This window comes from Ciconia boyciana, chromosome 2, assembly GCF_034638445.1.
Source record: "Ciconia boyciana chromosome 2, ASM3463844v1, whole genome shotgun sequence".
NCBI lineage: Eukaryota > Metazoa > Chordata > Aves > Ciconiiformes > Ciconiidae > Ciconia > Ciconia boyciana.
Window position 1 is genome coordinate 118,121,969 of NC_132935.1, and position 14,539 is coordinate 118,136,507.

Below are 14,539 nucleotides of genomic sequence, written 5' to 3' on the forward strand. Positions count from 1 at the left end.
GGCCTTTCTGCCCGGCCAAGGGGGCTGGGGGAGCTGCCTTCGTCCCCTGTGAGGAGCCGGGGCAAGTCCCCGGGCCTGGGCCGGAGGGAGCGTGGGGTGGGAGGCGAGGGCCGGAGGAGGAAGGCAGACGGGGCACTGATGGCAGAGCGCCAACGCCGTGGGTGCCGGTGGGAAGGAGGGATGCCCGTGCTGCGCCAGGCCGTTCCCCGGGCAGGCGGCGGGGCGGAGCAGGCGCGGGGCGGAGCAGGCCCGGCCCGGCCCGGCGGGGCAGTCAGCTGACGCCGCCGTGCCCTGGGCCGGCGGGCTGAGCAGCGCCCGCTCCGCCGCCGCTTCCCGCCTGCCCGCCGCCGCCCGTCATGCTGCGGCTCCTGCTCCCGCTGGCCGGCTTGGCCGCGCTCCTCCGGGCGGCGGTGAGTCCCCGCGCCTTCCCCTCCCCTCAGGGCACCCGCTCCGCGGCGGCGCCGGGGGGCTGCGCCGTGCGGCCCCTTGGCTGCCGGGGGCGGCTCCGAGGGCCGCGAGGGGCCGCCGGGCGGGCACGGCTGCCGGCTGGTGGGGGGCCTCGTCCCGCCGCCGGAGGACGGGGATGGGCGTCGGTCCGTTTGTAGTTGAGCGATTTGCGGCCCACGGGTGGTGTTATTCGGGGCGCGGGTGCTGGGCCTGTGGCCGCGGCGAGGGGGGAGCTGGCGGGGCAGGTCGGCTCCTTCTCCTGAGCAGGCCTGCCCGCTCCCGGCCGCGCCGGCCGCCGCGCCGGGCCCTCGCCCTCGCTGTTGCTCTTGAGGAAGGGCTGGCGGTGCCTGCCCTGGCAGCCCGGGCGGTGAGCTGTGCCGCCTTCCTGCCGGGGCGATCCCCGGGGTCGCTGCTGCTGGGCGTGCGGGCCCAAAGGGTGCTGCCAGCTGTACTCCTTCCAGCGCTCAGGCTCCGCTCGAGAAATCGTACAGGACAAGGCCTCCTTAAGCACCCCCTTGGGGTGGGGGGGAAATTGAGCCGCAGGTGCCTGACCCGAGACTCCGTTAGCAGATCCCAGGGGAAAACTCCCTCTTCCCGTGGTGTGGGAGAGGAGGAGCTTTTCCCGCTGTGCCCAGGTTCAGCATCTCTCTTGTGGCTGCTTTGTCCGGTGGCACGCCGTACCACTGCCTCACCAGGGGCCTGGGCAAATCCTTCATGTTTGCAGTTGTTGTGGGAGCCGTGCCTTGTCGACTATGCCTTGAGTTTGAAGCAGAGTGTCGGTATTATCTTGATAGATGTTGCGAATCGAATGATGCAGAGGTGGTGACAGCTGCTTGAAAAGTGGCACAGCCTCATGGGAGACGGTTCCCAAGGGGAAGGTTGGATGGCAGTAAGAGTGGTCTCTGAGGGGTGGGGTTATGGCTGAGACAAAATTCTGAAGGTGGTGGGTAAGAGGAATGGAGAGCCAATACTCACCAAATTAGTCAGTATTAGAAGAAGGGCCCTTGGTGGATTAGTAGTTTAGTTTAAAACAGATAAAATACTTTAAAAGTATATAGTGAATTTCAGGAATTTGCTGCTACGGGAGGTTGTAGAAGCGGACAGTATTTAACAGATTCAAAAAAAGGATTATTCAAATTAAAATACATCATGTTCATAACCAATATCTAGAGATGACTAGGCAACGGTTTGTCTTCTAACATCCTAATGTAACAGCTTTGTCTGCTGCAGGAGTATGAAGGAAGCAGACCACAAACAGTGGCCAGGGTCATGTTTCTTTAAACAGCATTTCTCATTGCTGTTGTCCAGACAGAATATGGCCTGGTGTCTAGAGGAACTGTGGACTCAAACCAGTAGGGTATTCCTTAGACTTTTATCTTCCTAGCTTTGTTTATTTTCTGTAGAGGCAGCTGTGTAAAATAGCGCTGTTTTTTAAGACTAGTGTTGTAACAGCTGAGAGGGCTTGAGGAGCTGAGGCTGGGAGGCATGATTTCTCTATCAGCTCACAGTTCCCTGACCAAGCAGTGAGGGAAGGGTTTTTCTTGAACCTTGGTGTAGTCCTCAAAATATAGCAGGGTCCTATCATCACAGAGGTGCTAAGGTTCTTTTAAATTAGCTTGGGATAGTATATGCTGCAGATAAGCAAACTCTGCTTTGTAGACTCCTAGACTCAGGCTCACTGTAGGGCCCTACAAGGCTGCTTGCATGTCCTGGTTCTGAGATATTTTTGGCTGTAATGATTGCTTACTTTTTCTCTAGTTGAGTGTGGACTGAGAGACAGGAAGTGTTTTGAAAGCCATGCAGTGACATACACTTACTTCAGGTAAGGTAGTTTGTTATCTCAAACTTGGTCTCTATTGTATGTTATGAAAGACCATCCAAGCTTTTTTCAACTACGGTTAAAATAAAACAGTAGGTTTATTTTACATAGAAATGTGCAAACTGGGCACAAGTAGCAACACTATGAGCAAAATGCAGAGCAAACTCTGAGCAAAATGCAGAGCAAAACAGGGAATTCTGGTATGATTCAAGCATAACTGATGCTTCCTTATTTATTTTCAATCCAGGAACAGAGGTGCATCCCTTTACTTCTAAAGGAGCATAGTGTGTGATATTTTAATTCCTTTTCAACTTAATTGCATCCTGGTAGACCAAGATATGCTGAAATAGGTGTGAGTCTTGGGAACTGTACATGTAGTGGAAGTGAGCAGGAAGTGAGTAGCAAAACACAATGTGGGTTTCACTGGTTCTGATTTTGAGGACTTTGGGGAAATCTTATTCACAACTGGAGGCAAGGATATCTGCAGTTTCTGGGACCGCAGTTGCATCTGGTAGCTATTCCAGTGAGGATTTCCCTGCTGGTGTAGTACATGTTAGTAGAACCTCTTGCATTCAGTAAGAATGACGTAGGGTGATACCTGCTTTTGAAATGGAGCCAGCCGCTTGGGAAGAAGAACAGGAAACACATGTGCTAAGTTAACAGCAGAAGCGGCTTAGTCACAGAACATGTACGGGGTTTACAAATACTATAATGATTGTTTGCAAATACTATAATGATTGTTTCCAGCACTTATTGTATCACTGTTGTGATCTATTGCCATCTACTATAAGGAAGTCCTAATGAGGAAATGGCATATAAAAAAAAAAAAAGATGGGGGAGGAACCATTAAAGAAGGCAGGCAGGGAGCTTGGAGGTGGACTGCCAGAATCCAGTGTTTTCAGTTGTCTGATTTATTCCACATTGGGAAGTCTCCTCCCTGTCTTTTTGATAGTGATTCTGCATAACCCAGTGTCCTGGGTAGTATGTACAGAGTAACAGTCCTTTATTGCAGTCTGGGAAAAAGGGAATGTGTGTAATATTTTAAAACGGCTGATACTGGTTCCTGGTTGCAGGCTTCGTTGACCCAAGGCATCCCTTCATAACCACACTTGCCTACTGGAGACTTCTGCAGAACGGTCAGGAAGCAAAGATGATCTCCTTCAAGCAACTGCCTCTTGAAGCAAAGGCTGCAGTGGCTGCAGGAGTGGTTTTCTTCTCCATGATGCTATCGCGGAGCTATCTGGCAGAACAACTGGAGCTCAGGACACGGCGTTGGCTTCTAAGGCTGCAGATGGCACTATTTGCTAATGCGCTCATGTTGATAGGATCTCTTCATGTTTGGAGAAGCACGGTCACCACGTTCTCCAGGTCTTCAGCTGCCAGCTCCTTCTGCTTCATGCCGTGGAAAATAGCTGTGTTCATGTTTCTAGCTTTGGCTCATTCAAGCTTCTTTACATTGCTATTTCTTGTTGCAGAAGAGCCCTATTTCTTTTCTTTAGCTGCCTATACTTGCCTGGGGGCCTATATAATTCTTATCTTCTTCCTCTTCACTCTAGGCTCTGTAGAGCAGGCTTACAAGTTCTTGACTGGGAGAGGCGCTAGGGCAGGTACTGGCAACAAGAACAGCAGAACAGCGATGAAACCAGTTTTGGCAGTCATGCTCACTGTTGTGCTGACTGTTGTTGGGCTGTTAAATGCTTCCCGGCCTCCCACTGTGAATTCAGTGGAGGTTCCAGTTCACAAGCTGCCCTCAACAATGAATAATCTGAAAGTGGTGTTGCTTTCAGATATCCATCTGGGGCCTACAGTTGGGAAGACCAAGCTTGCCATGATTGTGAGAATGGTTAAGGCTTTGAAACCAGATATCACCGTGATTGTTGGGGACCTGACTGACTCTGAGGCAGAGATCATACGACCTGCTGTTGAGCCTCTTGGAGAGCTTAACTCCCCTTTGGGGACTTACTTTGTCACAGGAAACCATGAGTACTACACATCAGATGTTAGCAACTGGTTTGAGCTGTTAAAATCATTTAACATTCGGCCACTCCATAATGAGAATGTGAAGATTGTTTCACCGAAGAGCACTGATGACTGGTTCTGCTTGGCTGGCGTTGATGATATTGAAGCAGATGTATTGCACTACTCAGGGCATGGTATGGATTTAAAAAAAGCTCTCAGAGATTGTAGCAGTGAGCATGCAATAGTGCTGTTAGCTCATCAGCCGATTGCTGCAAAGTGGGCCCTTCAGGAGAGACCAGACATAAATTTAATTCTCTCTGGCCATACTCATGGAGGGCAGATGTTCCCATTAAATGCTGGGGCTTATTTTCTGAATCCCTTCTTTGTTGGCTTGTACAAAGTTGGGCAGAACACCTTTGTCTACGTCAGCCCGGGGACGATGTACTTTGGAATACCCATGAGGCTGGGCAGCAGAGCTGAAATAACGGAGATAATTCTGCGTTCTCCTTGAGGAGTTTTCAATTTGACAGACTTCTGCCATCCTTTTTGGTCAGTATACTGGCTCTTCTCTGAAAGCAAATCCTTTTTCAGGGAAGCCAGAGAAGATGTGTTAGGGTGGACTTCAGCAGGTTCTGTTAAGTCTGAGCAGAAAACACTAACTGTATCTTGGGCTATGAAACAAATCGGGGGCATGTTAAAATACTGAAGAAATGAATTCTTTGAGTTCATTATTACTGAGGTTCTGCATTTAAAGATAACACTGATGTCATGGAGATAATGTGTGTCCTGTGCATGGTTAGTAATATCTGTGTCCTGTACCTACTTCATGTTCCACTGTTTATTATCTATCAGGCAGCTGTCTTATCAAATCTTAGACAGGTGAAGTTCTGATCTCTTGCAGTGAAATCACTCATGCATGTTCTGCGGAAGGGACTACAGAGTGTCCACTGAGTATGTAAACTCTAGAAGACTTATGCTAGAAATGTTACGGGAAGGGAATAGTTTGGGTTTGTTTATTGAGGCTGGATATCTTTATCCTGCTATCTGTCTGCAGCATCCACTAGGGCTTCCAGTTTCAGCTGCTTACCAGTACAGTAAGGTGCCAGGCATCAGTTCCTGAAATTCAATTTTTTCCAGTCAAAAAGCTGGGGAGGCTGTTATCAAAGAGTGAAAGTAGCTGTCTTTCTGCAGGCATTTTTCCCAGAATGACTGGGCATCTAGTAATTACTTACTGAAAATAGCTCTAATAAAAGCAAATGAGAAAGAAAACTCATAATTAACATAACTTCTGTTGGTGTGTGAGCATACAGTATCTGCTGATGTAAAGCACAAAATCCAAAGCTGAAATACTCATTCTCTTTTCTCTTCATTCTGTATTTTCTTGTTTATGCTTAATTTCTCTTCTGCGATTTTTCTCTTACAAGAGTAAGGAAAACAATGCAGATAAGTTAATGCTTTAATTTTGTTTAAGGTTTTAATACTTCAAGTAAACAGTGTCCTTTTTAAGAAGACTAAACTCTGCAGCAGGTGACTTTCCTTAATAGCATTTGTACATCAATGTCCTGGCTGTCTGATAGGCATATAGCAGAATAACTGCTACAGGATAATGAGGGATGGAGAATTTCTCTCTGTCTTTCCTAGTAGGGCTTAACACAAATTAGTATCATTCTAGGAAATGTGAGAGATTAGAAAATATTAATAAAAACATTCTTGCTTCCATATCTTTGTGTTCATCTAAGAAAGCCAGGATGTAAATTAATGTGTGTATATTGTCCAGGCTGATAAAAGAGTTTCCTCTCTCCTCCCCTTCCACCTCAGTGTTGCTGTATGAAACGCCACGAATGATACAAGTCTGGGAATCCTGCCTCTGACTCTGAGGTCTCCAGCTGTAGCCACAGGGTCTCCCTTGCTCTGCCTTTCTCCCCACCAATACCCAGGTTCCTCTTAGGCACACCTGTGTAGCATGGGGCAGAAGAGATCACTGCTTACACAGGAGGCTGAGGATGGCAAGACCAGAACTGCGGTGTTCAGTCTTTTCCTGCCTTCCTGTGTGATCCTGAACCAGACACACTTCTTCTGTTTTATTCTTCAGCTCCTGTTCTTGTTTTGCAGGAAGTGTGTGTGTGGGTGTATTTGAAGACTACCATAGGCTTTGAAAAGTTGAGTTTTTCTGTAAGTGAAATTTTGAAGTTTCACTTCATTGACTCCCTTCAGCCCCTCCCCAGGCAGTTTCTAACTGCTGAGCTGTTTTTGTATCCTGTTCCTCTGTACAAACATCTTGCATTTTTACTCACAGGAAATGCTGTAAATGTCATGTGCGCTGGAAGGTTGGTGGAAGAGCTGGAGAAGTCAGTCCTCTTTTAGTCTGAAGACTGAACACCTGACCAGCCAGGCTGGTCTAGATACTTGCCAGACTAGATAATTTCTCTTTCCCAGCACCTGTAATTTTGTAAACTTTTGCTTGTGCTTGTGCAATAATACCGGCTTAAGTATCCCAAAGTTTCCACATGTATTTAACACTGCCCACTCACTGCCTGCATGAGGTCCTTCTGAGGTTCTTTCCCATCCGTGGCGTAGTGTCAAATGGTCTTATGTTGAGAGAATCTTGATAGCCTTGATACCCTCCGTTTACTTATCAACATGCCTTCAGTGAAAAGCTGTGTTCTGGGTTTAGTAGTGCAGGGTATTCCCTCCAGGCCAGTGGTCCAGGAGGATAGCTTTTCATTTGTTACGCTGAGGGTTATTACTGTGTTAAGACTAATTGTTAAGCAAGTTTCCCTATCGGGAAGCTTTTGAGGGACTGGTTTTAGATGGTGTTAGTTTCCCAGTGAGTTGCTAGTATTATTTTTTTATTTTTTTTCCCCTACCCTTTTTATTTCTCTCCTCATTCTGTGCAAATGTGTGCAAAAACTTAGCTGAAATGGTCCTTCTGTCCCGGGGGTGCATAGATGACTTCTTCATTAATTTGTACATGCCCCGCTTTGAAGATCTTTGTGTGTCCTTTTAGGAACAGATACTAACCTTTTAGGAGTGGTCATATTATAATTTCATAAATTTATTGAGTTCTCCCTATGTAATTTAGTTCTCATTCTTTCTTTTTTCTTTAACTCCCTCCCCCTGAAAGCTTGTTTGCTTGATGATGAGTTATCACTTGAAATGTTTTCTTTCTGTGCCAAAACACTTCAAAGCCTTTTCCTATTTTGCTTTTTTTAAAAAAAGTATGAATGGAAAGTATCCTAGATCAACTTTCTTTGATAGTAAGAGGAATTAACCTTTTCTAAAATCTAAGATAGCAATTCCTAATTGTCCTTCAAGGCTTTTTCTATACTTTTTCCAATTTGACTTGAATGTGCATGATTTAGACCCGTGTTCAGTATTCCAGATGAAAAACATTGCTGTGCTGCTTATTTTGTAATTTTTTTTTTTGGTAATTTTGTGTGTGTGTGTGTAATGTATTTGATCTGGAGAACTTAACTGAATGAATAGGTATTTTTTCCTATAAAAGGCCAGTTCACTGGGGGAGAGGGGGAGTTAATCACTGTCAGAATAATACCAGAATAGAATAGTATCATCACTTTGTCAAAGTTATATTTATTACATTATATAATCAGTATAGAGTGGATTTGAAAATATGTAAATTGTGGTATAACAAATAAAACTTTATTTGCTTATCAAGAAAGATGCCTCTAATGACCTTTTATTTTTGTACCAATATTTATTGTAGCAGTATATGCTGAATAGTTTTAACACACTATAATTCTATTTACCAACAAAAAACTACTGACAATGAATCTGACTAGTTTTGGAAAATCTTACACTCACACTGCTAAGTGAGGCATGGTGGAAAGTGGGAAAGGTAAGGCCACTATTAAATTTGTCTAATGCCTACTGGGGGAAGAAGTGCAGGCTGAAGAGAGGAGGATGTGATGCAGAGGAAAGAACCACTGCAAGCGCAGAGAAAGGATACTGAGAGGCTTTTTTGGAAGGAGCAGAAGAAAATGAGTGGTTTGTGGTTCTCAATTTTGATACTTAAGCCTTGGGGTAGAGAAAGGGGTGTTGTATGTTTGAATGGTCTGCATAAGAGATGCTGGAAATCTTCACAGGTGGAAGGGTTCATCGAGGATTTGTATCCATGTTTGTTTGCTTTCCAAATAAGAAAAAACCTTGTTCTGTAAATTTGGAGAATAAGAGATTTTAGCCACTGTTAAATAGTTTTGTGTGCTGAAGCTATGAATTTTTTTCCTATGTTGAGAGATATACGCATTATAAAATGTTGAAAGAGCATTAAGGTTGCAAAAATAACTTCTTACTTGATTCAAGAAAGAACAAATTCTTTAGTTCTTCCCTTTTCCCTGTATGTTCAGAGCATGTAAGATGCAACATTATACTGTTGCCTCTAAGGGTCTGAATTTTCAGCTGGGCATTAATATGATATGGTATGAATGAACTGGCATCCTAAACAGTATGCAATTAGTTTTATGTCTGTAAGTACTCTGGAAGCTTCCTCCCTCGCCTCGCCCTGATAATAATACTGTATCAGGAAGTGTATGTGTAAGGAAGGTGATTTACAGTGATGGTCACAGCTTTAAAAGCGTGGCCTTTAAATGGTAACCGATTCAATGATGATCACTTTCGTAATTAATATCTTCTTTTCATTGTTTTATTGTTTTAAGTAATTCTTGTTTCTCTGCCAGAGGTGTCTGTCCCCTGAGGGTGGAGCTATGTGAACAGTTGATTCAATGTTCAGCATCTCTCAACAGTTATCTGCCATAAATGGAGCAAGTGTCTTTTCCGTAGGCCTCTTGACATGGTTAGTCTAAGTGAGGGGGTTAAAATCTTCTTTCAGAGGGAAACAGCAATTTATTTTGACTCTCCTTCTTTATTTCCAGGGATAATGGCCTTTTAATGTGTTTTTTTCCTAATGCTTCTTTTTTCTTTTCTTTTTTTTTAATATTGCAGAATTGTGTTGCTGCACCTGAGTTCTGAGTTTCCTTTAGTCATGATCATTTTGAAGCATTAATGGTTCTGCATTAATGCTGCAACTTGTCACAGTGCCCTAGAGTAAAAAAATCCGAAGAATGTGAAACATCTGCTTGGTGTTCCTTAGGGTGAATGGTTTCCTTAGGGGATGGGTACACACCGTACAATTCCATCCTAGTGCAGCATGCCCAGGAATCAAGATGCAGGTTATAAATTAAAGATCAGCAAAATGTCACTTAGATTTGAATTGAAAAGAAAGTAAGCAGATGGTAGATACCTGTGCATCCTCTGCAGTGGTAATTTACTTGAGGTTTAACAGCCTGGAGTTACTACAACAACATAATTTCCCAGGGAGAATCCCAACATTTGAGTTACTTTTGTTCCAGAGCAGTTGGCTTGTATTTCTCAGCTCTGTAAGGGCCTGATTTTGTGGACACCTGGCACATCCATACCTTTGCTTAGTCAAGATTTATTTCAACTTTCATGGAACTCTTTGTTAAGTAATATTAAGAATGGGCCTGTGTTTGTAGGATCAGGGCTTAAATAGCTTCCCCTGTGCAATACATTGCAGTTCCTTACGGTTCTTGTTTCCCTGCCAGCTCAGGGCTGTATCTTCACATCAGTTGTTACATGTCCATCACACAGACAATTTAACTCGTTCACTGTTGGCAGAATGTTTGGGATTGCTATGTGCATTTAAGACATTTTCCACAACTTTATTTTAGGCTTTCTGTGAAGAAATGCCTTTATCACAGTTGCAACACACTGTAGTCTTCCTCCTCCTTGGAGTTTGTAGTCTTCAAATTTTTGTAGTGTTATCTCACTCAGTTGCTCCATTTAATGGCATCTAGGGATAGGCATGTTTACTCAGCAATTTCATCCACCACTTTTCAGGAGAATGTCTTTTTTCTTTACACTCTTGTTCTTTTGGCCTGTGACACATTGCACTGGCTCCTTTTTGCTGTCTTGTTGCACTAAGAGTATGGTCTTGGTTGGCAGTTGTGTCCAGTTGTTGGCCAGGAGTCTCAGTACTTGCAGCTTTATGGTTATACATGCCTACTGTATTATACTTTTTCCATTCCTTTCTCTTTACCTGTAGTTGTACACACTGTTGTAACAAAATTGTTCAGCAGTTAACAGAAAGAAGTGGTTTCATGGGAAGGTTCTTAAAAACTGTGTGGACTGTTGGTCGTACCTAACCTTTGGGCAGGTTTCCTCAGATGGCGGATGGCTCTCGTGTAGCGGGGGTCACCTGGGGTTGTATGGTGGTCTACATCTCTCTTGCCTTTCTAATTTCATTGCTTTTGTTTCATGTAATCAATTTCCTAATTGCTAAGCCCCATTCTCAATATGGGACAGGTCAAGGCCCATCTTTTCAAGAACAAGGCCAGTGTCCTTCAACAGCTTTTAATTTACATTATTGAAAGGTCATTTGGACTAGTATAAAGTCCGATGAATCATGAGGTTTGTTTGGTTGACTTCTGACTTATTTTCCGATAGATATGGAGAACTAACTGATTGCATTTGCTGGCTTGTGATTTTTACTTCATAAATCCCTACTGATCTTTCATTGAAGGGATTTTTTTTTAGTGTGCTCAGTAATGAATCTGATAAAACGCAAATGCAAAGTCATAGAACATGAAGACAAACATTCAGTGGGGTGTGGAGGACAAAAGTAGTACTGGTGACAGGGATGCCAAAAATACATGGGAGATGTAAGATGTGAGATGTTAGGGTTTGTTTAAAAAAAAATAAAAAAAATTAAAAGTTAAAGGTTCTTAAAGACGTAGGGCCAGGCACTTAAAAAAAGTTTCTGTTTTTCCTTGTTTTTAACATGCAAAAGAAGTACTGCTGTTGGTCATAGTAGTTTAAATCTTATTAAGATCATAGGCTCACTTGAGGAGTAATCCCATGCTCCTGAAGTTAAGGTATTCTTATGGCTAGGAAGTGCAGATTCTTATTCTTAATTTACCTGCTTCTTTTTTAAGTTCACTTAAAAGGTGGAAAGCTGGAAAAGTATTGAAAGTAGGACTTTCTCTGAAAATGACTAATGTTTAGTGACTTACATAAATGTACGCAGTTCACCAGACTGATCTATCAAACAGGTTTATACTTACTAGAAATTAAGCTTTCAAATGTGTATGTATGTAGCATTTAGAATGTGGTATTTGTTCCTCAAAAGCTCCCAGCTGGCTTTTGCTTCTAGACTTGAGCGTGACATTAAGTTGGAATTTGGGTTGTGTTTCCCGACAGTTTAGTAAGTTGAAGCATTGAGTGTGAAGTGTTGGCACTCACCAAATCTTCCCTAATTAATTCCTCAGCATTTGCACTGGTGTAAGCAACTGCAAAATGTATCCCTGTAGAAAGATGGTACTATATACTCCTTAAAAGTGGAGAATGCATGCGGCGTATTTTGGTGTAGTAGTGAATCCTGTCATTGCTGAGTGGTTGGCAGATGTATTGTAGTCCTTCGGTGTGTTAGGCTCAGGTGGAGAGCCATTCACCATCAGTTATTTTAATGCCATTGTACCTTCTGTTGTGGGCAACCCACAGATGTTGTATAGACTGTTGTCTGCGTCTTTCAAAGCAGAAAAATATTATATTGTTGGTTTTTTTGTTGTTTTGTATGTTCGTTTTTTTTTTTTTTGTATGCAGAATATACCCCAGAGGAGTTTTGGGATTGATTATGACTGTGACTGCTTTGTCAAGGATGGGAGACCTTTCCGTTACATCTCAGGTAGCATTCACTACTCGCGGGTGCCCCGGTATTACTGGAGAGACCGCTTGTTGAAGATGAAGATGGCAGGACTTGACGCCATTCAAACGTAAGTAGCTGTTGACTTTCAAAGTGATTTGTAGTCCTGAGAGATGTATGAGAAGTAATTAAGTGGAATGCTACCATTGTTATTTGGTTTACTAATTTTTAAGTAATAGGTGAGAAAGCTCTGGAGAAGTGAAGGGTGGTACAGGATGATCTCTAACCGCACAGACTGGCACAATTGGACAGGTTATAGCTAACAGTCCACTTCCCTGCTGATGGACAACACCTCTTGCTTCACAACCCAGGGTGCAAATGTGACCTGAAATAAATTGTTGGACTGTGAACTTTGGCAACTATTAAACAGTTGTATGTGCTCTGCCTCTGCCAAGGGTTTTGTAATCTCTAGTGAAAAGGCAGACCAGATGAGAGGGGACAATAACCTCTTAATACAGCCTAGGTTGTATTGCCCTGAAGCCTTGAAAATACTGGCAAAGGCTGCAGTAATGTTTAAAGCTATTTCACCAGGAGTGTTAAATTTAAACACTCTGAAAAACGGTTGGGAAGTAGGTGTGCTGCTTTTTTTTTTAAAGACAGTTTAAACAGCTTTCAGTTGTGTGTACCAAACCTTTAGTCCACCTTTCTTGTCTTTCCTACCTGGTTGTGTACTTACTACAGTAGGTGAGGCACAGATTGAAAAAAATGCAGCTTACTCTTACTTTTGCCAAAGCTTCCTTGACAGGGGAAGAGGAGTGGTAGAAAAGTGTAAGGCACAGTCTTTCCAAGCAGTGGTTGTAATTCCCAAACATGTTTGTTTTTCTTTCCTAAGTGATTACAAGGCTTAGAGCTTCTCTTTTAAACAGCCTGCTTGTGTGCTATGGCCTGCCAGACGGTGTTGGTTCTGACAGTGCAGAGCCTATAGGCCAGGGCACTTTGCTCAGCGGGAGTGTTGCACCATCTCTCCTTCCCCTCCCTTGAAATCTGTATTTTGTTTGACCTGCAAGTTGCAGGGTTGTCTTGTACACTCGGGGATGTGATTAGTAAGGGTTAGTATGTGAAGAACAGATGACGGGGAAAGAAAAGAAGTTGCTTTTTTTCAAATTTAGGTTTCTCTATTTTTTTATATGTCTTAAAACTCTTCCTTGTGTTGTGATGATGTAGTGACTTTTTGTTTGGTGGATGTTTTTTGGCATGGTTTTTTGTTTTCTAATAAAGCAAGCAAGTTCTATCTTCCCTCGCATAAGAACAATGGGATTAAGTAACACACTTGCTCAAGACAGAGTTGCCGGAATTGCCCATGTAATTATTTTTTGCTGCAATAAAAGTAATCTCAAATGGACCTGAAAATTATACCTTTTGATATCTGGCTTGAAGATCAGCCTGGGTCCTGACAGTGGCTCTGTGACTCCTATCATCTGTAGTGTCTCATACTTCCCTTATGTCTCTGATTTATTTTCTTCGTCCTCTCAGCACCCATATATCTTTAGTGCCCTCTATTAATTTCCAGCTTTTTCAAGCAGTTCCTTCCTTTTTTCTTTAAAATTGCCTGTTCATGTCTCTGCTGCATCACTGGTCTTTTGAGACAGGAATCTTTTCTTTCCCATTCCCCCCATCATTGTTGTTTAATGGAACAATTGCTGCAGGGCTGTTTTTTTGTTTGTTTGTTTGTTTGGGTTTTTTTTTTTCCTGTTGCTTCCTCCTCCTTCCTTTGTAATCTCCTCCTAAGAAGGTTGTTTTTTTCCTTCTTTATTTTCTTTTTTTTTCACTTGTTGGGATCTCTTACTCTGTGCTTTACTGTTTTGCATTAGTGTCCTTCCGCTGTGCAGGAAGGAGTGGAGATTGTCTTGTGTTGCTGGTGTTTACTGGTCTCTGTTGTTCTTGGGAGAGCTGAGTTGTTTCTGTTTAGGCACAGAAGGTACTGTACAGCTAGCAAGTGTTGCCTCGTGGTTATGTGACCTATAGCTTTAGGTGTTGTTGCTGGATCACCGATGACAGATAACAGGTTTTTTACAACCTCCTTTTCTTTTTGTAGAGCAGACTGGAATTCTTTAACTTTCTCCCCCATCATTGCTTACCTTTTGTATTTTTTCTGCTATGGTGAAAGATAGCTCCTAAATGTGTACCTTATAAGCAGAAAGTACCCCTGTGCCTTGCATTTTCTACAAGAATCAAATCCATGCTTCTTTCCATTTGGCACTGATCTCTCTCTTTTTCTCTCAGTGCTAAAAAATAAAAAAACCTGACCACCAAACCCCTTTTGTTTTTCTTTGAAGTTTGCAGATAATCAAGCCTTAATGCTCTTGATTATTTGAGATAAAGCAATAAATTTTCATGTTACCCCAAACAACTCTGCTGTGATTTTGTGTGGTTTTGGTAAAAATGGAAATTGGCCTAGATGATTATTTAGTTGTGTTTTTGTTTTCTCTTCTTCTGCCTACTCTTTCCTGGATCAGTAAAACTATTAGCAAGGGACTGAGATACCAGTTGTGTGAGGTTGTTCAGGAATGGGCAGCTGCACTGCCAGACCTTCTGGCAGAATGTGGTAGTTGGACTCCCAAACTTGGGGCCACCTCTGA

General features: G+C 43.2%; 2 protein-coding genes across 5 annotated transcripts in view; both read left to right on the plus strand.

The window, feature by feature from the left end:
- The first annotated feature begins 269 nt into the window (after positions 1-269).
- GLB1 (galactosidase beta 1) overlaps positions 270-14,539 on the plus strand; it is a 46,955-nt gene continuing 32,685 nt past the window's right edge. For both annotated transcript variants that reach the window (XM_072853736.1, XM_072853737.1), the window contains exons 1-2: positions 270-410; positions 11,861-12,030. In XM_072853736.1, coding sequence (XP_072709837.1) covers positions 357-410; positions 11,861-12,030 — 224 coding nt within the window. In that variant the 5' untranslated portion in view covers positions 270-356. The remainder of the gene's footprint in view (positions 411-11,860; positions 12,031-14,539) is intronic.
- On the plus strand, positions 273-7,830 carry TMPPE (transmembrane protein with metallophosphoesterase domain). Of its 3 annotated transcripts, none has more exons than XM_072853739.1 (3): positions 273-410; positions 2,206-2,269; positions 3,340-7,830. In XM_072853739.1, the coding sequence occupies exon 3, from the start codon at positions 3,417-3,419 to the stop codon at positions 4,734-4,736; it is 1,320 nt and encodes a 439-aa protein (XP_072709840.1). In that variant the 5' UTR covers positions 273-410; positions 2,206-2,269; positions 3,340-3,416; the 3' UTR covers positions 4,737-7,830. The 3 variants fall into 3 exon arrangements, 2 of the variants coding, with proteins under 2 accessions (XP_072709840.1, XP_072709839.1); XR_012041129.1 differs by lacking the exon at positions 2,206-2,269 and having other exon boundaries at positions 278-410; positions 3,340-6,397; positions 6,522-7,830; XM_072853738.1 differs by lacking the exon at positions 2,206-2,269 and having other exon boundaries at positions 278-410; positions 3,340-7,829.

What these genes read in the sequence shown, in the direction of transcription:
- TMPPE (XM_072853739.1), top strand. Translation starts at nt 3,417, where the DNA reads ATGATCTCCTTCAAGCAACTGCCTCTTGAAGCAAAGGCTGCAGTGGCT.